The sequence below is a fragment of the Odocoileus virginianus genome, chromosome 30 (assembly GCF_023699985.2).
Source record: "Odocoileus virginianus isolate 20LAN1187 ecotype Illinois chromosome 30, Ovbor_1.2, whole genome shotgun sequence".
In the NCBI taxonomy this organism is placed as follows: domain Eukaryota; kingdom Metazoa; phylum Chordata; class Mammalia; order Artiodactyla; family Cervidae; genus Odocoileus; species Odocoileus virginianus.
Window position 1 is genome coordinate 28,742,199 of NC_069703.1, and position 21,632 is coordinate 28,763,830.

Genomic DNA, 21,632 nt, shown 5'->3' on the forward strand with positions numbered 1-21,632 from the left:
GCCAGGAAAATAGGACGACTTTATTTGCTACGTTGACAGCGGCTCTGCCTGGGGCGGTGGCTGTCGTCTACATGGAATGTCCAGAGTGGGGGACGCGGATAGCTAGCGTCTCCCCGGGGGAGGCGGGAAGGCGCGGGCTCGGGGCTGTGGAGGGGGATGGTGGAGGGGCTCTGGGGTCCAGTCGAGGCTCAGAGGCAGCAGGTCCAGTGTGCAGGGCGCGGGTCGGCGGACGGCGCTACCTCATGGGCCCGGCAGGCAGCGGCCACGGCCGCTCCGCCAGCTCCCGCTCCAGCTGCTTGAAGCGCTTCTTGGAGGCCCGTTTGGGCCGGAGCCGCCGCAGGCAGCCCGGGAGGTACTGGTCCAGCAGGCTCTGCGGGGACAGGGCGGTGCGGGGGGCGGCTGAGGCCGAGGTCCCCCCACCTCCAGGGCCCCCCAATCCCAGCCCGGGGCGGGGCCCACCTCCAGCATGAAGGCTGCCACGACGTTGAAGGCGACCAAGCCCAGCAGCAGCAGCTTGAAGCGGGTGTTGGTGATGCTCTTCAGCGCCAGCGGCCCCTGCAGGGGCCCCGGGGCCAGCACGAGGCCCACCAGGACGGAGCCCAAGAGCACCAGGGCCGCCAGGAAGGGCACTGGGGGGGACGGAGCCCGTCAGGTCAGGGAGCTCCGCGGGCACCAGCCCTCCAGCCCGTCGTCCAGAGCGCCGCCCCCGTCCAGCACGTCCCCCCATCCGGTGCATCCCCATGTCCAGTGCGTCCCCCACCGTCCAATGCATCCCCCCTCATCCAGCGCGCCCCCGCCATCCACGCGTCCCTCCTTGTCCAGCACGTTCCCGCCGCCCAGCGCGTCCCCCCTCGTCCAGCGTGTCCCTGCCATCCAGCGCACCCCCCTCGTCCAGAGCATCCCCTCCTCATCCAGCGTGTCCCCGCCGCCCAGCGCGTCCCCCCTCGTCCAGCGCACCCCCCCTCGTCCAGAGCATCCCCCCTCCGCCTTCATCCAGCGCGTCCCTGCCCAGCGCGTGCCCCAGCGCAGCAGCACCGTTGGTGTACAGAGGCCGGCGGAAGGGCGCCCCCTTGGACACGGCGGCGGCCAGGATGAGGTACTGGAAGCTGGACAGGGAGAAGACCACCGTGTTCTCGTAGTTGGGCAGGTTGTCTGGTGCGGGCACAGTCCCGTTCAGGGGCACAAACCTGGGGGCACAGTGCCCGGGGTGAGGGGACACGGGGAGGGGGACGGGCCACAAGGGGGATGCGGATCGGCTCCCACTACTCACCAGGGCTGGGCTGCGGCCAGGAAGTAGCCTCCCAGCTGCACACCAGCTACCAAGGCCACCTGCAGCAGCAGGCTGCCAAGCACCAGCCCGCTCAGCAGGGACCCTGGCGGCCGCGCCCGCCCCAGAGCCTGCGCCGGCCCTGTGCGGCTCATGAGCACGGCCACCGTGGTGGTGATGACCAGGTCCACGGCCAGGAACTGCAGGTCGCCCAGGTTGGTGTTGACCTGCCGGCGAGGAGGAGGCAGGACAGCTCCCAGTCTGCTGGGAGGACCCACCCTGTCCTGAAAAGCTCTGCTGGGGGAGGCGTTCTGGCGCCCTGCCTCTCCGGAGCCCCTTGCGGGTCTGGGGAAGGCGTGCCCGCTGATCTGGGCGGCCTCCGTCTGATGGGAGCACCCAGCCTGAAGGCGGTCCTGGAAGACTCAGAGCTCCCACCCTCCCAAGGCTGTGGGTGGACACGAGGCAGGAGCCAGCGCAAGGCCTCCGCTGCCCGTGGCGTCGCCTGCTTCTGCGGGGTGCTCAGTGTGTGCTCCCAGCAGAGAGGGCACCATGCCCGCTGGCAGGATGCTGGGGGCACAGCTGAGGTCCGGGTCAGGGCACGTGGGGAAAGGTCGCTCCGTGGGAGAGAGGCCGCCGCCTCCTTCACCCCAGCCCAGGCTCTGCCTTAGTCTCCCTGCAGGTGGAACCTCCCGGGGAGTGGGGGGTGGGTAACGCGAGCCCAGGACAGCTGCTCTGGTTTCTGAGGACCTACTGTGCACCAGGGGCTCAGCGCTTTCACCACCTCAGACAATCCTCGCCTGAGACCCATGGTGCCCACGCCACGTGGCTAGAGCAGGATCTGCGGCCACAGTGACTATTCCAGAACCTGCTGGCTCCTCACGCCCCGGCTGAGGGCCCAGGAGACGCTCACCGTGTAGAGGATCAACACAGAGATGAACTGGGTCAGGCTGTACAGGGCCATGTACTTGAAGACGCTGAACGACGTGTCCAGGGAACAACGGCCTTCCCTGGGGAGCGGGCATGGGTGTGGGGGGGTCCAGGCCCCACCCAGCACCCCCCGGCCCCTGCCGGCACCCGGCCTGCCTTACCTGATGACCATGGGCACACACTCGATGCTGGCCACACTCGAGGTGAAGGGCGAGACCACCGAGGCCTCGGCCTGAGAGAGCGAGATGCCCACGTCCGCCGCCTTCAGCGCCCCGCAATCGTTGGCACCATCCCCGCACATGCCCACACAGTACCTGGTGGGACCGGAGGGTGGGCGGCCCAGCTCACCTGCCAGCTCTGGGCCCACAGGGGCCTCTGTGGCTGGGACACGACCCCCCGCCCCGGGGCCTGCAGGCAGAGCAGGGTGCCTGGGAAATGCTCGGGAAGGGAGCGCCATGTGCCCCAGCGAACAGGTGCAGTTACAGTGTCTGCGGGGCCTGAGTTCACGGATGCAGAGGGCGGAGAGTACTAGGCCATTTTACAAAAGGGTCTTGAGCACCTGTGCGTTTCGGTACTGCAGGGACTCTTAGAATCCGTCCCCCACAGATACCAAGGGCTGGGGTGCCTGTCAGCAGGATGGACCCAGGGCCCGCGGGCCAGCTGCCCACTTCGGCCCACCCGCAAGCACTCACTGGAGCTTCTGCAGTTCACACACCAGCTCTGTCTTCTGCTCGGGGGCCATGCGGGCAAAGACGGTGCCCTGGACCAACACCTGGGGGCGCAGGGAGGTGGGAGGGGCTGAGGCAGCCCAGAGGAGGCAGCTGAGCAGGCGGGGGGTGGGGTGGCTGGGGGACCCCGGGGCGGCCCTACCTTGGGCAGCAGCTTGGGGAAGTGCTTCACAAGGACACTGAAGCTGGACCCGCTCAGGGCCAGGTGGCTGGACCGGGGGTCTGGCTCCATGGTGTAGCTGGCGGCCTGGTCAGGATCCTGGGGGCCCGGGAAGCTCAGCTCAGTGACCCCTGCGCCCTTGAGAGCTAGGGCCTGGGGCAGGTGACACAGGGGTGGGGGCGTGGGGGGCTGTGGCTGGAACTCGGGGTCAGCCTCACCTGGGCCCCGTTCGTGGCTGCGAAGGACTCCACTGGCTGGAGCTCAAGGGAGGCAGGCTGGCCCCGCTCGGGGGGCGCGGCATGGACGATAACCAGGTGCTCCCGGGGGCCCACCATGCCGCAGCCCTGGGCCACGGTGACTGCCGTCTGCAGGTTGTCCCCTGGGGGTACGGGGCAGGGTCAGGGTCCGGCTGCCGCTGGGGGGCCATCCTAACCCTGACGAGTGTATAGCTGGGAAAACAGGCTGGGCGGACTCCGTCCACTAGGACTGGCTGAGCGAGCTCAGGCGGGGCGCCAAGGTCTCTGAACCTGGGTCCCCTCAGCCTTAAACCTGTGCCAAAGGGCCTAGGAGAGGGCTTCCTGGCGGTCCAGTGGCTAAGAATCTGCCTCCCAACGCAGGGTCACGGGTTTGACCCTTTGTCTGGGAAGGTTCCACGCGCCATGGGGCAACCGAGCCTGTGCGCCGCAACCACAGAAGCCCACGTCCTGAGGCCTGCGAGCTGCGACCACTGAGCCCAGCGCCGCCACCACTGAGGCACGGGCTCCCAGAGCGTGTGCTCCGCAGAGGAGCCACAGGAGCCCGCACACCGCAGCCAGAGCCGCCCTGCTCGCTGCAGCAGAGAGAGCCCGACACAGACCCAGAAACGACGCGCAGCCAGGACGTGGGCCAGCAGACGCTCAGGGTGGTCTCAGGGGAAAGCGGGGGCGTGGGTTCCAGTTCCACGCGTACTATTTAATGCTGTGGGGTCTGCTGGGAAGAGTGTTCTGTGTGTGTACGTGTGTGTGTGTACATGTGTGTGTGTGTGGAGGGGCGGGAGCGCGAGGGAAAGGACACGAACCTGTTGAGCCCTTCTGTGTCCCCCTGAGTGCAGAAACAAAGACCCAGTGCAGCCAACAAGCAAACTAGTTTAGTTTTAAAAACTGGTCTTAGGAGAAAGTGGGGAGCCTGGGTTCGAGTTCCACACGTACTATTTAATGCTGTGGGACTCTGCTAGGAAGAGCGTGCACGTGTGTGTGTGTGTCTGTGTGTGTGTGTGCACGTGTGTGTGTAGGGGCGGGAGGACAAGGAAAGGACTCAAACCTGTTGAGCCCTTCTGTGTGTGTGTGTGTGTCTGTGCACATGTGTATGTCTGTGTGTATGTGTACATGTCTGTCTCTCTCTCTGTGTGTGTACGTGTCTGTGTGTACATGTGTGTGTGTCTGTGGGTATCTGTGTGTGTCTGTGTACATGTGTGTGTGTGTGTACGTGTATGTACATGTGTGTGTGTCTCTGTGTGGGTGTACATGTCTGTGTGTACATGTGTGTGTGTACATGTGTGTGTGTCTGTGGGTGTCTGTGTCTGTGTGTCTCTGTGTGTGTCTGTGTGTCTCTGTGTGTGTATGTCTGTCTGTCTCTGTGTGTGTCTGTATGTGTGTGGGTGTACGTGTCTGTGTGTACATGTGTGTGTGTCTGTGTGTCTCTGTGTGTGTATGTCTGTCTGTCTCTGTGTGTGTCTGTATGTGTGTGGGTGTACGTGTCTGTGTGTACATGTGTGTGTGTGTCTGTGTGTCTCTGTGTGTGTATGTCTGTCTCTGTGTCTCTCTCTGTGTGTGTGGGTGTACATGTCTGTGTGTACATGTGTGTGTGTCTGTGTGTCTCTGTGTGTGTATGTCTGTCTGTCTCTGTGTGTGTACATGCATGTGTATCTCTTTGTGCAGGGGCTGGAGGACCCAAACCCACTGAGCCCTTCCGTGTCGCCCTGGCTGGGGTCTTTCTTCCTCCAAGAACCGGGAGGCCGTCCGGGCTGACCTGCCCTTCCGCCATCAGAGGCGCTCACCCAGCAGGTGGGTGCCCAGCTGCCACTCCTGCCCAGCCTTGCCTCCGTCCTCCATCAGCTGGGGTGACAACTATCCCTCGGAGGGAACCGTGAGGATACTGGAAATGTCTGAAGAGGACCAGACCAGGAGCAGGAGCCCAGCAGAGACGCCCTGGAGCAGACGCCGGGCACCCTGCCCTCTCGGGGCCGCCCCGCCAGCAGCACCTACCTGTCACCATGACGGTGCGGATGCGGGTCTTGCGCAGAGCCTGAATGACGCCCGGCGTCTGCGGCCTCAGCAGATTCCGCATGACCAGCAGCCCCAGGAGACTCAGCCCCTGCTCCACCGCGTCCCTGGGAGGCAGGCCCGGGTCAGAGGCCGCAGGCCGCGTGCCTCCCCAGCCCCCGCAGGGCGCCGGGCCTGGCCCTGCACGCGCGGGGCGGGCGCGTGGCCCCACCTGGGCAGTTGCTGCACGGCCTCCAGGCTGGCCGTGACGGGCAGCGGCCTGCCAGCGAGGGCCAGCACGCGGTAGCCCGCAGCGGTGTAGGTCTGCAGCCTCGGAGCGAAGTCGGCAGGCACTGCTGGGGGACAGGCGGGTCAGGGCGCGGGGCGGGGCGGGGGCTGGGCGCCCACCAGCCTGCAGCCCGGGGCCCCTTCACCTGTCGCGGGGTTGCAGAGGCTGGCCACCAGCTCAGGAGAGCCCTTGACGCAGGCCTCGGGCTGGGCGGCGCCAGGCCAGGCCACCACCACGCTCATGCGCTGCAGCGCCGACAGGAAGGGGAAGCGGCCAAGGATGCTGACCGGTGCCGGGGGCTCCTGCAGGGCCAGAGGGCAGCTGAGGACTGACCGGTGGACCCCCACACCCCCACGCTCCACGGGCGCCCCCGAGACTCACCATGCCCTGCAGGTGGGGCTCCTGGGGCGGGGGTTTCATCACCGCCAAAACCTGGGTCCCACATGTCGTGTCTGCAGTTGGCCCCTCCTCCAGGACCTGGGAGGCAGACAGAGCATGCGCGCATCAAGGGGCCGGATGCTGGCTTGGCCTGGGGCAGCCAACCCTTGGGCCCGGGAAAGAGGCAGTAGGAGAGGCTCCAGTTAGACCCGTGGAGGATTTCCTTGATGGGAGATTGGATGGAACAGACGTCACAAATATGGGTTCTGGAGTTGGAAGGACCTGAGTTCAAACTCTGGCTTGGCCATTTACAAGCTGGTTGGTGACCTTGGGGGCTTCCCTGGTGGCTCAGAGGTTAAAGCGTCTGCCTGCAATGCAGGAGACCTGGGTTCAATCCCTGGGTCGGTAAGATCCCCTGGAGAAGGAAATGGCAACCCACTCCAGTATTCTTGCCTGGAGAATCCCATGGACGGAGGAGCCTGGTGGCTACAGTCCACGGGGTCGCAGTCAGACACGACTGAGCGACTTCACTTTCACTTGGTGACCTTGGACACGTTATTCCAAACCCCGTTTCCTCCCGGAGAGGCAGCTCTGAAGCCCCCTGCCCCCCCGAGGTGAGGCCCGTGCAGCAGACTGCTGGCACGGGGGCGGCACAGCCGTGGCCCCTGCTGCTCTTGGCGGTGGGTGAGGGAGACCCCCTGGGGGGTCCCACAGTGGAGACCAGGGGGGCTCAGGGAAGGCCCGGGCACCCAGAGGCGAACCTGCCTGGGCTCCTCACCCAGCCAGTCGACTCCACCATCTTGAGGTCCATGGGGTCGCCCACCACGGTGTCCCGCAGCCGGCTGAGGGTGTGGCAGGTGGCCAGTGCCCGGAGCAGGGGCCCCACGGGCAGGCGGCGGGGCTCCAAGACCAGCGGCAGGAACTCCTGCCCCTTCAGGGGCACCACACCCATCACATCCAAGCCGTCCTCAGTGAGGGTGCCCGTCTGCAGGGGGCAAGCAGGCAGGGCAGTGGCGAGCCCTAGGTGAGCTGCCCTGCTGCACTGGGCGCCCGCGTCGCCACTGGGGGCCCCTGGGAGCCCCGGGAGCCAGGGCTGGAGCCAGAAGAGGTCTCCATGCTTCCGGGCCTTTGGTAAAGCAGGTCCCTCGGCCAGGATGCCCCCCAAGCCCCGGGGCTTCTCTGGCATCGTTCCCTCCAGGGAGCCTGCGTCCTCGGGGCGCCCACCCACAGCCTCTTTATACCTTGCCACTTGCCCACTGTGGCACCAGAGGGCCTGGCTGTGCCCGGCTCCCAGGGAGATGAAGGAATAAGTGAATGGATGAATGGGGTGAAAGGATCCCTGCATTTCCCGCACCACGCTTCAGTGACTCAGTTCCACACTGGCCCTCTCACGAGCCTGGGAACTCTGCGATCTGAGCACGCTCCACTCTTTCAGTTTACGTAACACCCGGGGCCTCCCTGGGGGTGCAGCGATAAGAACCCGCCTGCCAGCGCAGGGACACAAGCTCGATCCCGGGTCCTAATGGAGTGGGCCACGAAGCTCGTGCGGCACAAGTACTGAGCATGCCCTGCAGCGGGAGACGCCGCGCAGAAAGGCGCCTGAGACAGGAGACTCCCCACAACGAGAAGCCTGCACACCGCAAAAGAGCAGCCCGCTCGCTGCAACGAGAGAACGCAGCAGCAGAGACTCATCACAGCCAAAAACAAACTGCACAGATAATGTGCAGCCTGCTCACCAGGGCCTGCCAGCCTTCGATCAGTCAGGCTCTGTGCGTCTTGTCTCTTCACTGTTTCCCACAGTCTGTTCCTCCAAGGAGCCAGAAGCCACATGGCATACCCCCTCCGCCGGGCCAGCCCCGCTCTCATTGCGGTGGGGGCCACCCCTCAAAGATCACCGCGGGACTCAAGGAGCCTCGACTGCCCTCTCTCTAAGGGCGTCCCCCCGCTGCCTCCTCCCATGTACCCCCTCTCTTCCCTCCCTAGAGCCCATTGCCATTTGCAGCTCTCCATGGTCCCTGCTTCGTTCATCCTGGTGGCGGGCACATTTCTGAGGGGCTGATTGCCAGATCCCCCATGTTGCCAGCAGCCCTAGGTACCCAGGGGCTTCCCAGATGGTGCTATTGGTAAAGAACCTCCCTGCCAATGCAGGAGACAGAAGAGACACAGGTTCAATCCCTGGGTTGGGAAGATCCCCTGGAGGAGGGCATGGCAACCTGCTCCAGTGTTCTTGCCTGGAGAATCCCATGGACAGAGGAGCCTGGCGGGCTACGGTCTGTGGGGTCACACAGAGTCGGACACGACTGAAGCGACTTAGCACGCACACTGGGTACCCAGGAGGCCCTTAGCAGTCTTCAAGCAAATTAGGTGATTTCAGATATTTTGCATTTCAGAACGTGAGCACAACACAGGTGGAGGTGAGGGTGGAGGGCGCCTCTAAGTGTCTCCCTCCCAGGACACAGGGTGGGGGCCGGCTCAGAGCAGAGGCCACGGGCTGACAGTGACAGCGGGGACCTGGGTTCAGCAGGCCCTTGGTCAGTGCTGTGGGGTGAGGGGTGTGTGGGGGGCCCGGCCGTGACATCAGCATCCCCGCAGCCCCTACCTTGTCAAAACACACCAGCCGGAGCTTGCCACCCAGGTTGATGCGTGGGGGGTGGATGCAGAAGACGCCGTGGCTCTCCAGCCGGCTCTGGGCGTAGAGTGTGCACATGGTCATGGCAGCCGGCAGGGCGGGCGGCACGGCCACCGTCACCACGTCCAGGGCCCGGATCACGATCTCGCCCAGGGGCACCTGGCGGGAGGCACTGTCAGGGCCGAGGGCCAGCCCGGGTGGGCCGTGGGTCCCCCCGGAGCCCCCCAGCCCCCCAGGCTTACCTGGTTCCGGAGGAGGATAACAATGCTGTAGACGGTGCCGAGCAGAGCTGGGGAGAAAGGAGGGGCTCAGCAGGGCTGGGCCGGGCTCCGGGCCCCTGCAGGGCGGGGGTAGGGGGCCACTCACCCACGACCGAGAGGGCGGCCACGAACTTCACGCTGTGCTTATAGAACTTGAAGCTCAGCGGCCGGGGGTGCAGGATGGAGCTCACCAGGACCCCCTTGGCTGTGCAGAACCCTGGGAGGGGAGTGAGGGCCAGGAGGGGTCACCTGGCCCGCCCCCACACCTCCCGCAGCTCTGGGATCAGTGATCGCCCAGCTGGGGACCCACAGCTCCTGCCCAGACTTCACAGGTTCACTCGACACAGAATCAGTAACACCAGTTACAAGCTGGGTGGTTTACCTCACATCCAGATTGCAGCTCTGGCTGAAAAGAAGTCCAATCTGGTGACACTGGGACCCCTTCCCACGCGGCAGGGGCCTCCTGGGGGGCACAGGGCTGCTCTCTCCCACAGGGGCTCCTTCCTCCTCGCCAAGGTCCCGCCCGCTGCGCCCCGCCGCCCCCCGGCTCTGTGTCCCCTCTCCCCCGGCTGCTGACCCCGGCGTCCCTGCCCGAGTCCCCGCCTCGCACCTGTCTGAGTCACCACCGCCAGGACATGGGGTCCTACGAAGGTCCGGGCCTGCAAGATGAGGGTCCCGCAGAAGAGCGTGTGCCGCCGGTGGGCCTCCAGGAGGTAGGGCGCCGGGCCCTCGGGCAGGGCTGTCTTCAGCACTGGGACGCTCTCCCCTAGGGGGTGCATGGCATGAGGCCCAGGCAGCTGCCCCACCAACCAGACAGAGCCCTAAGCAGAGAACAGTCACGGAAGCCCTGGGCCTCATTCAGCTCTCCTAACTGCGTGTGAAGGAGTCACTGCCCCCATTTTACAGACAGGAACACTGAGGCCCGGAGCGCACAGAGACACAGGCACAGCGAGGCAGTCGGCCCAGGAACTGTCTCTCGAGGGAGCCGGGAAAAGCTGGGGGCCCAGGTCGGGGACGGCAGTGCTGTCTGTCCACTGGGGTCACTGTAGCCAGCTGTGTAACTCATGTAACTCAAACCACCAAAGAGACTGACGCCAGCCCCAAGCGGCCGCCTGGAGGCAGCAGGGCCTCCCCGGGGCCTGTGGGGCAGGAAGCGGTGAGGTCAGGACGGTTACCTGAGAGCAAAGGGGAAAAGAGCTCCAGCTAAGACGGTTCTGAAAGGCAGAGGAGCTCAGCGCCGGGCTGGGGGGCAGCGCCCGGGGCAGGGGCTGACCTGTCAGGGAGCTCTCGTTGACCACGCACTCGCCGGCCACCAGGGCCGCGTCACAGGGCATCAGGCCACCCTCCTGGGGCAGCACCAGGCAGTCTCCGGGCACCAGCTCGCTGGAGTCCACCCATTCCTCTGCGGGCAAGCCGGGGGTCAGCAGGGCTGGGGGGACCACTGCCTCCTCCCCTCCCCCAGCTCTCCCCCCTCCCCGGTTTCTTACCTCCCCCAGGCCTGCACACGCACACCCGGACAGACAGCTGGGCCATGTCCCTCAGGCTCTGGCTTTGCTGTGGGCAGGCGGACAGCAGGGCGCGGGTGGGCGGAGGTCCTGGGGACGCTCGCCCCGTCCCTGCCACCCCGCCCACCCACCTTTCTGGTCCTGTAGACAGACAGGCAGATGGAGACAGCGGAGACGAGCAGGATGCACAGGGCGTACCAGTAGTAGTGGTCGGCCAGCCACAGCGCGATGCTGAAGGCCTGGAACCCATAGTACGGGTTCAGTGCCTGGGGGGGTGGGGAGGCAGCGTCAGGGCCCAGGGCTCCCTGGGGGTGACCAGCTCCGGGCGGGGCCTCCTGCGCCCCGGAGCGGAGGGACCGACGGCTCCGAAGGATGGAAGGCAGACCCGCTCCTGGTTGGTCCCACCCCGACTCCCTTGGCCCCGCTCCCTGCTCTAAGGGGACACAGGTCTGCAGGCCAGGCCCCCACCACGCACACCGTCCGCCTGTCACACAAGGGTGAGGGCAGCTCTGCAGGCTGCTGCTGCCAGCTCCACTGTGCCGCAGGGGCGCAGGGCCCCTCCGGGGCACGGAGGGCTCAGTCTCTGCCTGACGCCCCGCGCGGCCAACGGCCCGCACCAGGCCAGGCTCCAGGCCTCCCCGTCTCGCCGGCGTCCGCCCCGGCTCAAGGGCCGTGTCAGCCCGTACTCCCGGTGTGTCGGGCACCGGCTTCCCTCCGTCCCGTGTAACCCTGCCCCTGTCTCCCCCAGACGGAAGCTCTAGTTCCTCGCGTGTGAAAAGTGTCTCTGCCACAAGGCTGTGGGAGCAGGAAGGTGGGCAATGCATGCAAGGACCCAGGCGCTGGAGCCTGGCTCTCAGCAAAGCGGGAGCCCCGGCCATGTGGTGCGTCGTGGCCTCTGAGCCCAGCCTGGACCAGAACTTCCGATCCCTCTCCCTGAGCCGACCGGGAGTCGTCCCTGAGTCATCTCCACTGCGGAGAAGAGGACAGCAGGCAGGACCCGCCTCTGCTAAGGGGCCCAGAGAGAGCAAGCCCCCGGTCCAGGTCACACAGGGCCAGAGCTGGGGCGAGGCCGGGACAGCCCTACCTCATCCACCAGCAGCTGGGGATAGGACTTGACCGGGACGCTGATCGCGTTGGGGCCATAGACGGCCTTCCTGTAGATAGGTGGCAGAGCCGTCAGATGGGAGGCAGGCAGCTGGGCCCTCCGGCGGGGATGGAGCGCCCCACTTCATGGCCGGGGAGACTGGGGCCAGGGAAGGCAGGAGACTGGAAGCAGGCTATACCCCAGGGTGCAAGACAGAGGCCCAGCCCTCAGGCAGCTCCCACCTCACGGTGTGGTCCTGCAGGCTGAGGCCAACGCTGGAGCGGAGGAGGTCATCACAGGTGCGGCTGTGGTCCAGTAGGCTGGGGGAGGGGAGGGGGGCTTGAATAGGCAGCGGGGGCTGAGTCCCCCTGCTCCTGGACCACCTCTTCCACCCCAGCCCCCTGGAGAAAGCACGTCCCACACTAACTCTGGGCTTGAAAGAAGTGAGTGTCAGTTGCTCAGTCATGCCTGACTCTTTGCCACCCCATGGATGGCAGTCTGCCAGGCTCCTCTGTCCAAGAACACTGGAGTGGGTTGCCATGCCCTCCTCCAGGCGATCTTCCCCACCCAGGGGTCGAACCCAGGTCTCCTTCAATGCAGGCAGATTCTTTACTGCCTGCACCACCAGGGAAGCCCTAACTTTCTCCTTTTGTTCCTCTGACTGGGCCTCAAACCCTGTCACCCAAGAAAAACAAAGAGATGATGAAAGTACTTAGCAGGGACAACAGCTGCTATTGTTCAGGGACATTAGTGCCGCTATTATTTAATGACATCAATGCCAGAATGAGTAAAACATGCATAACGTATTTTAAGCATTGTTACAAGTCCTGCGTTAACAGCTTGTGTGCCTGCCGCTCTGATTTTGAAATACATATATATATAGATAGAAAAAGTTGGCATAAATCTTGTTAAAGCAACTCTTAAAAAAAGATGCCGCCTGAGGTGGGTCACTTAGCCTCTCTGGCCTCAGATGCTCACGTGCAGGATGGAGCCGGGGACAGCACTACCACGCGGGGCTGCGGGTGGGGTCAATGGGGTGAGGTCTGCACAGTGCTCAGGCGGCTCCTGGCACCGACTGAGCCACAAACATGGCAGTGACTCCTGCTCTCTCCCAGCGCAGGCTCCTGGGGCATCCGCACGCCCGCGGGGCGCTCACCCCTGGGCGGCGCTGCCTTTTACTGCAACCCCGTGTGGTGGCTTCACGGTCCTCCCGGCTGCGGGAGCACGCTCTGCACAGGGCCCGGGAAGGCCAGGATCGTCCCCGAGGTCGCGTACTCCGCAGCCAGTGACGGCCGGGAGAGCACGGGGACAGCCCCCCGGCTTGCTCCCTGGGTGAGGGCACCCCGAGGCGTGTGCGCATCACTAGCTAAAGGGATCCCCGAGGCCTGCGCCTTGGGCACCCACGACGAGCCCGCCTCGCTGCCTTCTCTCCCCTGCCTCCTGTCCCCGGTGTCTCCTGGCGTCACCCTCCGGACTCCCTGCACCTGAATCCTGTCTTGCGGTCTGCTTCTCTGGGCTCAAACTAAGACACAAAGCGAGCTCACGTTTCTCAAGCCCTTAGTAGGTGGCAGAGCAGCTACAAGACCCCGCTCTGCGCCAGGAGGTGCGAGTCCAGCGCTGCCACCGTGGGCCGGGTGCCGGGTCAAGCCCTGCGCCCCAAGCGTGTGCTTTACATTCTAAACAGCGCTCGGATGGGGCTTCCTTGGTGGCCCAGTGGTTGAGAGCCCTGCTGCCGACGCAGAGAACACAGGTTCTAGCCCTGGTCAGGGAGACCCCACGTGCCCCGGGGCAACCAGGCCTTCCGCTACAGGAGGAGCCGCCCTAGCTAGAAAACAGCGCCCCCAGCGACGAAGACGTAGCACAGCCCGAAATAAACAACCGCAGTAAAACCCCGGGCTCAGGCCATAATCCCCTTCACGACTTATCTACAAACAGAAACCTTGAGGCCCTAACAGGCTCCGTGACCTGCCCGGGGAGGCGGGGGTCGAGGCCCGGAGCTGAGAGCAGAGTCCACGCGGGGCAGCCCCCCGCCCGGGCCAGCGCAGCCGCGTTGCCCACCTGACTTGGCGGAAGGCCTGCTGGGTCTCCATCCAGACGTAGCGCTGGCCCCGGAAGACGTAGTAGCGCAGTCTTAGCTGGAGCGGGGACAGAGAGAGGTGTGCGCGTCGGGGGGCGGCGGAGACGGGCTGGGGGCAGGGGTGTGCAGCTGGGGGGCGGGCAGCAGGCAGGGGCGGCGGGAGAGGGGTGGGAATGCAAGAGGTGATCCAGCAGGGACTCCCTGGGGCTCCAACGGCTGGGACCCCTCGCTCTCAACGCAGGAGCCGGGATTCCATCCCTGGTCAGGCAACTTCGAAGAGATCCTGAGTGATGCAACTAAGGGCCAGCGCAGCCAATAATTAATTTTTGAAAATGAATAAAAAAATAAACTAAATTCAAAATAAGAAAGGTGATCAGCCGGTATCCTGGCCTCTTAGGAGAACCAGAGGTGCCTGGAGCACAGTGGAGGCCAGCTCTTATAGCAGAGGGTGTGAAACTGGGCCCCGGGACGGGCAGGGCGTGTCCGGAGCCCTGCTGCCCACTTACCGGCTCTTCGGGCGTGTGGAGCCCTGTGGTGTCCTTCCAGGCGTCCTTCAGCTCTGCCCCCACGGCTGCCTGGCTCCGGCCGTCCTCTGCCCGCATCTGTGAGGGTGGCTGCAGGCTGCGGAGGGGCTGGGGTTACTGTGGACCCCGGGCCGGCCCAGCACCCCCGTCCCCAGCCACCCTGTCCCCACCCTGGGACAGGAAGCCCGGGTCGGCGCCTTCACAGGAGGATAGTGGGAGCGGGGCTCCTTGGAAGGGGGACGCGGCTGCCTCACCTGTCTGCACAGATGTCTTCCGTCTGCACTTGGACCGTACAGAGCTGCCACGAACTATCCTGGAACATGGAGGCATGGACTTGGTCCAGGAAGCAATCCCTCCCCTCCCCCGTCCCACCCCACGGCCAGGTGGTTCCCGCTGGAGGAGGGAGGGATCAAGGATCCGGGGGACCTCCTGCCCTGCCCCATCTGCCCACTGCTCAGATGGGAAGCCTAAGGTCTAGGGAGGAGATGCTCCCGTGTCAGGCCCCACAGAATGTCAACAGCCAGGCTGCGCCGGGAACCCAGGCGTCCTGCACCCCCGAGCCCGACGCATCGGCACCCACCCGCTCCAGGCTCACCCCGCCCTGCCCACTCACCTCTCTGTCTCTTGTTTCGATGACGAGTGTTTCGGCGCGGGCCAGGGTGCAGGGCCGGAGCCGCAGCCGCACCCCCCACAGGGGCTTCCACCGGAACAGCAGCAATGGGAGCCCCGCCAGCATCCAGACCACGGCGTGATAGCCGATGGCTCTCCACGGACTGCCACAGTAACCGCTGAGCCTCTGTGCGGTGGGACGAGGCCAGGGCGGCTGGGCAGGCTGCCCCACCCCCACCCGGAGCTCGCCCGCCCCTCCCCGTCCATGTGCGCACGTGTCCAGTCACATCCGACTCTCTGAGACCCCCCAGGTCACGACTGCAGCCTGCCAGGCTCCTCTGTCCATGGGACTTCCCAGGCAAGAACACTAGAACGGGCTGCCATTTCCTTTCCAGGGGATCTTCCCGACCCAGGGATCAAACCCATGCCTCCCGCGTCTCCCACTGCGGCAGGTGGGTGCTTAACCACTGCCCCGGGGACCCTCCCCCGCCACCCCCGCCACCCCCGCCTCCCCCGCCCACGTACCACGGATGAAGCTGAGGAGCTGAGGGGATCTGCAGATGTCTCGATCGTCAGGGTCCCATAGCCGGCGGGCGTGCTGCCCACGAGCGGGCTGCTGTCTGTGGGCAGAAGGGGAAACGTCCTTGGTGGGGGGCTCCTCCTCCTTCATTAAACACGACTTAAGCTGATACACCCAGCAACTTGAGTCTTCCGGGCTCTGTTCTCCACGTCCTGCTGGCTCTCACTCACAGCGTCTTTCTTCCTTGTGCCCTGGCTGATTTCTCACTGGCTGTGGCCCAGAGTCAGGGCCCCAGGCCCGCCCGGCTTTGCCAGCACCCACACATCCAGCCGCTGGCTTCCTGGGAGCGCTGCGCCCCACTTGGCACCTGGTCTCCATCCCAAGGGCAGGGACAGGGCTCTTCATCCTTGATTAACCTTCACGCCCAGCACAGGCCTGGCCGTGAGAATCCGCTCACGCTGAGAATCCGGACCAATAAAACGTTAAGGGCAGCCTCACCGTGGGGGTGAAATTAAGGGGGAGGAGGGAAGAACCCCGTCACTGGGGGTGGGCTGGAGGGGGGAATGACTGAGCAAGCCCCCAGGGCCCAGAGGAACAGCGGGCGGCTTCCTTCTGTGAGGAAGGGACCCATTTTAAAGATGGGTAAACTGAGGCTCGGGGAAGCATGGTGGGCATTTCTACTGCAGAAATCATTCTTCTCCTGCTTCCCCTACTGTAGAGCTATGGTCCTAGCAGAGCAGGCAGACACGGGGTGATCTGGGGCCCCGGAAGGGGTAGGACTCACGGCTCCCAGCCTCTGCCAGGGTTTCTCCAACTGTGGTCCCCAGACCTCTTGGAGAAGCTGTTAAGACATGACAATGCCCGAGCGCCTCCCAGACCCGCGGGCATGAAGGCGGTGGTGCTGGGCAGCTGCACGCTTCCCGGGAAGCATGTGGGGTGGGAAGCTCACTGTGGGGGGTGGGGAGCCGGGCAGGTGGGGAGCAGCCTGCTGAGTTTCTGCGCTCCCTCCCCCACCTCTCCCTCAGAGCCCTGCGGAGGCCTGAGCTAAAGGTCCCACCCAGCAAACCCAAGGTGTCCCAGGCAGCTGATCCCTCGCAAGCCTCTGCCCCCAAACACTCAGGTTTCTGCAGCTGCTCCAACCCCCACGGCAGCCAGGAGGGCCAGCGTTTCCCAAGGACCCAAAGGTGTGAGCTCTGCTCCCGTTGATTCTCACGTGGGTAACACAGTGACCCTGCCACGTGAGCACAGTGACTACCCCCTTTGGACAGAAGAAAGTTAGGCTCAGAGATGTTAGGTAGGATTTTAAAGCCCATGAGATCAGACCAGACAGTCTATTCTTTCCTCTTCCGGCCCCCACGCCTCCACCTAAGGATGGTGATAATAATTACTATGGTAATGACCAGAGTCAGAACTGCCAGCATCCATTAAGCACCTCCCGGGCGACAAGACTGGCTTGAACCTGCCGCAGGAATGAGCTCCTTTCACTCTCCAGCAACACAACGAGGAGCTGCTTATCTTTCCCGTGCATACAAACGGGGACTGAGGCAGAGCCACAAAGGCCCCCAAGCGACAGCGGAGCCAGGAAGTCACAGCCCGGATCCTGTGCTCCGAGGGCAGTGGGCACCATCGGAGGGCCCGGCACACGCCTGCGCTGCCTGAAGCCTCTCTCCACAAGATGGCTCGAAACCCACGCACACCCAGGCTCCACCACGGCCAACCCACCCGCCCGCCAGGCGACTCAGAAATCCATGGGGCCGCCACCAGCTTCAGGAAGTGCCTAGTCTGGGGAACAGACACAGACACACACAGAAACACACACAGAGACACACACAGAGACACACACACAGACACACACAGAGACACAGAGACACACACACACACACCCAGGCTCCACCACGGCCAACCCATCCGCCCGCTGGGCGACTCAGAAATCCATGGGGCCGCCACCAGCTCCAGGAAGGGCCTAGTCTGGGGAATAGACAGAGACACACACAGAGACACACACAGAGACACACACAGACACACATACCCAGGCTCCACCACGGCCAACCCATCCGCCCGCTGGGTGACTCAGAAATCTGTGGAGCCGCCACCAGCTCCAGGAAGGGCCTAGTCTGGGGAACAGACACAGACACACACAGAGACACACAGCCATAGACAGACACAGACACAGACACAGACACAGACACACACACACACACACACACACCCAAGCTCCATCACGGCCAACCCATCCACCCACTGGGCGACTCAGAAATCCATGGAGCCGCCACCAGCTCCAGGAAGGGCCTAGTCTGGGGAACAGACGCAGACACACACAGAGACACACACAGAGACACACACAGAGACACAGAGACACACACACAGAGACACAGAGACACAAACAGACACAAAGACACACACACACACAGAGACACACAGAGACACACACAGAGACACAGAGACACACACAGAGACAGAGACACACACAGAGACACACACACACATACAGACACACACACAGACACACACACAGACACACACACACAGAGACACACACAGAGACACAGAGACACACAGAGACACAGAGACACACACAGAGACACAGAGACACACACACAGACACACACACACACATACACAGACACACACACCCAGGCTCCACCACGGCCAATCCATCCGCCCACTGGGCGACTCAGAAATCTATGGAGCCGCCACCAGCTCCAGGAAGGGCCTAGTCTGGGGAATAGACAGAGACACACACAGAGACACACACAGAGACACAGAGACACACACACAGACACACACAGACACAGAGACACACACAGACACAGAGACACACAAAGACAGACACAAAGACACACACAGACACACACAGAGACACACACACACACACACACACACACAGAGACACACAGACACAGAGACACACACACACACACACACACACACAGACACAGACACAGAGACACACACACACACACACAGAGACACACAGACACAGACACACAGACACAGACAGACACAAAGACACACACAGAGACACAGAGACACACAGACAGACACAGAGACACACACACACACAGAGACACAAAGACACACACACAGACACACACACACACAGAGACAGACACACACACAGAGACACACAGACAGAGAGACACACAGACGCACACACACTTGAAGCCTGCAGCTCTCAATCACCTGGGCCTGGTCAGCCTTCCGCCCTGGGGCTCACAGAGACCCCCAGGGGTGGCCCCATTTGCTTCCTGGCCCCGGCCCAGCCGGCCTGAGGGAGGCCTGTCAGGGCGTCATTTCCGCCCGTCCCGGTGGCGGCGCAGGCAGCAGAGGGCCCAGTCCTCCGCTCTCTGCGGGCGGCCCTCCTCTCTCTGTGGGTCTGTGCGCTTCTGCGGCTGCAGGTGGGGAGGCGGCGGCTCGCCCTGGCGCAGGACACTGGGCACTCAGGACCCATCCAGCCTGGTGGCCCAGCTCTCAGGGCCTGGGCCCCCGGCAAGCTCAGCCCTTTTCCTGTTCCTGCTTCAAAGACCACAGTCCCCGTTGGCCTTCCCACCAGAGCCCCTGCCAGCCCTGGAGACCTGCCTCCTGAGGGGGCAAAGCGGGTGGTCTCTCCCCTTCAGGGCTGACCGCAGATACAAGGGGAAGAGCACTTTAAGGGGGAATTCCCTGGCGGTCCAGGGGTTAGAACTCTGTGCTTCCTCTGAAGAGAGCACTGGTTCAATCCCTGGCTGGGGAACTAAGATGCCCTGCAAGCTGCAAGGTGAAAAAAAGACCAAAACCACCACCACAACAAAGGGGGCTGACACAGGCCAGGCACTGTGCAAGGGCTTGGCACACTTCGATCCACTCACTCCTCACCACTGTCAACTGGGAGCTGCTTTTATCCCTATTTTACAGATTAAGAAACTGAGGCCCAGAGGGGTGGAGTAAGTCGCCCAAAGGTGACGCAGCCAGCAGGTGGTGGGATGTGAGCCAGGTGGTGTGATCGCAGGGTCCCCACTCTTAACCGCAGCGCCATGCCTGCCATCACTGCCGTCCCAGTTGGTGACCTTTCACAAGGGCCTCAGCCTCTCTGGCTTCCCCCTCTCCAGGATTATAAGCCCGAGGCAGCCGGCCCAGGGGGTGTTTGAAGTTCCTGAAGCGTGGCCTGCAAGTTCCTGAAGCGTGGCCTGTGCAGGAGGGTATCACCGGCTCCTCTGCCAAGGAGGTGTGGCTTCCTCCCCGACCCATTTCTCAGGCTCCCTTCCACGCTCCCATCGACCCGTCTGAAAACCCATAGCTGTGCGCGCAGCAGCCACTCCGCGGCCTCCACGCCCCCAGGCCAGCGGCCGGGCTGGGGACAGGGCTGCAGCGTGGTGCCCACCAACTTGTCTTACAACTGGAAAGGGCATTACTCCAAAGTCCTCTCTGCCCACTTCCCGCCTCTGCTGAGAGCAGCGCGTCAGGCCTGCACAGGCGTCACCCGCTCCTGCTCACAGCGCCTAGAACCTACTGAATGAACGAATGAGTGAAAGGCTGCACACCTCGACATAACAGGGCAGGGAAGCAACGGGGCAAGGGTCACTGAGTCCCTCTCCCGCCCTGGGCCAGTTGGCAGGTGCAGAGGGACCAGCCTCGTCTTGAAGGGCCCCACTAGAGCCCACCTGGAGCTGCCCTCACCATCTCGCTTCCCCCAGGATCTAAACAGTGTTCCCTCTGGAAGTTCTTCCTTGTGTCTATCACACACTCATCACTTCTCCCAGTCAACCTAGGGAAGGAGGAAGGCAGCTTGAAGGAAGAAGTCACATCTGTAGCACACTCTAGATTCCCAGCAAGGTCAAGTCCAGGGACTGCTTTTGCAGGACACCTGTCAAAATACTCAGGAGGCTTTGTTTATATCTTCTCGCGTCTCAGGCTCCCCAGGGATGGCACAGAAGTCAGGGCAGTGTCTGATCTCTTTCGGGACCACTAGCTGCTTGAGATGAGCATACTTTCACAAACGATGGCATTGCTCTTCTCAGTAACAGCAACCAATCTTCACACGTAACCCTCTGAGGGAGGGACTGTTATCATCTCATTTTACAGCTGGAGAAACTGAGGAACACAGCTTCAAGGTCCCTTGCCCAGGCTCATAGAGCTTGAAAGGGGAGAAGCTGGAAATGAGTGGGTCTGAATGAACACATTCCTCCCATTCACCCTCACAGCCACCTCTCAGAAAGTAAGGATTAGGATCCCCATTTCAATGAGGCTCAGGGAGGTTGATTAACATGTTCAAAGTCACACAGCTCTGAGTGGTCAAACTAGACTTGAACCTAGTCTGATTCCACAGCCCCAGGGCAATGCCACGAACACTGCTGAGCTGAGGGCTGGAGTCAAAGCCATTTGGGAACCTCTTGTTTCCTGCGGAAGCACTGGTTTCCTGCTGATGACCCGGCGGAGGCCCAGGGCAGCCTCCTCCCTTGCCGTGCTTCTCCTGCAGCCCAGGAGCTCCTCTCCCGGGCCAGGCTGAGTCAGGGACAACCTGCCAGGAGCTCCCTGATCTTTGGATCCGGAGCCCAAGAGCCACAGTCCCTCAGCCGGTCTGCACTCTAGAGTCGGGGCTCGGGGAGTGAGGTGGGAAACAGAAGGGAGCGGCCTGAAGGGTCTGAAGCTACTGAGAGGATGCTCGGGTGTTAGTGGCCCTTGGCTGGGAAATGAGCACTCTCTAAACACCGGAGGTCTACTGGTCCCCTTCGCAGCAGACGTGATTTAAATTAGGTGGTCTCCAGACACACGGCTTGGGACAGGTGACTTGGATGGTGTGGTCCGTGGACAGGGGCACTGAGGCTTCCTCTGGAGGCCTGAAGTGACATTTGTAACCCAGGGCACTCCAGTCCAGAGATTCAGGAATCCTTGGCTCCTCCAGCTCCATTCATTCATTCAGCCCAAAGGAACACCTGCTCAGAGGCCCGGACGCAGCGACCTCCACGCCTCTCCCATCTGGACCCCGGTCTCCGCACGGGGAGGCCCGCGCCCGGGTTAACCCCCCCTGCAAGGCGGCGCCGGGCGCTGAGCCGCCCGGGCTTTAGGAAGGCACCACCCCGGGCTCCCGGCCTCTCTGGGATCTGGAGTCGGGGAGGGGGGTGCCCGGCGCGGGGGTGTCGTGGGGGGGGGCCCTGGCGCGGAGGTGTCCGGGGGCCGCTCCCGCGGTGGGGGTCTCTCAAAGACAGTGGACCGCGCCCGGGTCCCTTCTGCCCCGGCGGCGCGCTCACCTGCGCTCATGGCGGCTCCTCGCGCTCATCGCCGGCGCGGGCGTCGCGAGGCCCTGCGGTAGGGGCCGAGGCGGAAGGCCGGGGGCGCTGGGCGCGGCGGAGCCGGGCCGCCCGCAGCACCTGCAGGACCGGGAAGAGGGAGCGGCGGCCACCGTGCCGCAGTCGGGTCTGCGCCCCCCGCGAGCCCCGCCCCGCGCCCCGCCGAGCC

At 63.6% G+C, this 21,632-nt stretch overlaps 1 protein-coding gene across 7 annotated transcripts; it reads right to left on the reverse strand.

The window, feature by feature from the left end:
• ATP13A2 (ATPase cation transporting 13A2) lies at positions 1-21,629 on the reverse strand. Of its 7 annotated transcripts, none has more exons than XM_070458770.1 (29): positions 21,425-21,629; positions 15,203-15,297; positions 14,682-14,864; positions 14,323-14,381; positions 14,051-14,165; positions 13,526-13,602; positions 11,710-11,787; positions 11,468-11,537; positions 10,515-10,622; positions 10,366-10,432; positions 10,152-10,280; positions 9,489-9,644; positions 8,985-9,095; positions 8,861-8,907; positions 8,589-8,777; positions 6,768-6,974; positions 5,993-6,088; positions 5,757-5,913; positions 5,555-5,678; positions 5,326-5,450; positions 3,301-3,461; positions 3,065-3,181; positions 2,887-2,966; positions 2,356-2,508; positions 2,178-2,274; positions 1,271-1,494; positions 1,020-1,187; positions 460-629; positions 1-370 (listed from the first exon to the last, which is right to left on the reverse strand). In XM_070458770.1, exons 1-29 carry the CDS (start codon positions 21,432-21,434, stop codon positions 189-191), a joined length of 3,555 nt encoding a protein of 1,184 aa, XP_070314871.1. In that variant the 5' UTR covers positions 21,435-21,629; the 3' UTR covers positions 1-188. The 7 variants fall into 7 exon arrangements, with proteins under 7 accessions (XP_070314871.1, XP_070314873.1, XP_070314870.1 ...); XM_070458772.1 differs by having other exon boundaries at positions 1,036-1,187; positions 5,555-5,675; positions 10,515-10,649; XM_070458769.1 differs by having other exon boundaries at positions 5,555-5,675; positions 10,515-10,649.
• Positions 21,630-21,632: the final 3 nt, after the last annotated feature.

Coding starts and splice junctions, on each gene's coding strand:
- ATP13A2 (XM_070458768.1), bottom strand. Junction 14,865..15,202: donor GCTCCTCAGCTTCATCCGTG/GTACGTGGGCGG, acceptor CCCACCGCACAG/AGGCTCAGCGGTTACTGTGG. Junction 13,603..14,050: donor TCCACACGCCCGAAGAGCCG/GTAAGTGGGCAG, acceptor TCCCCGCTCCAG/CTAAGACTGCGCTACTACGT.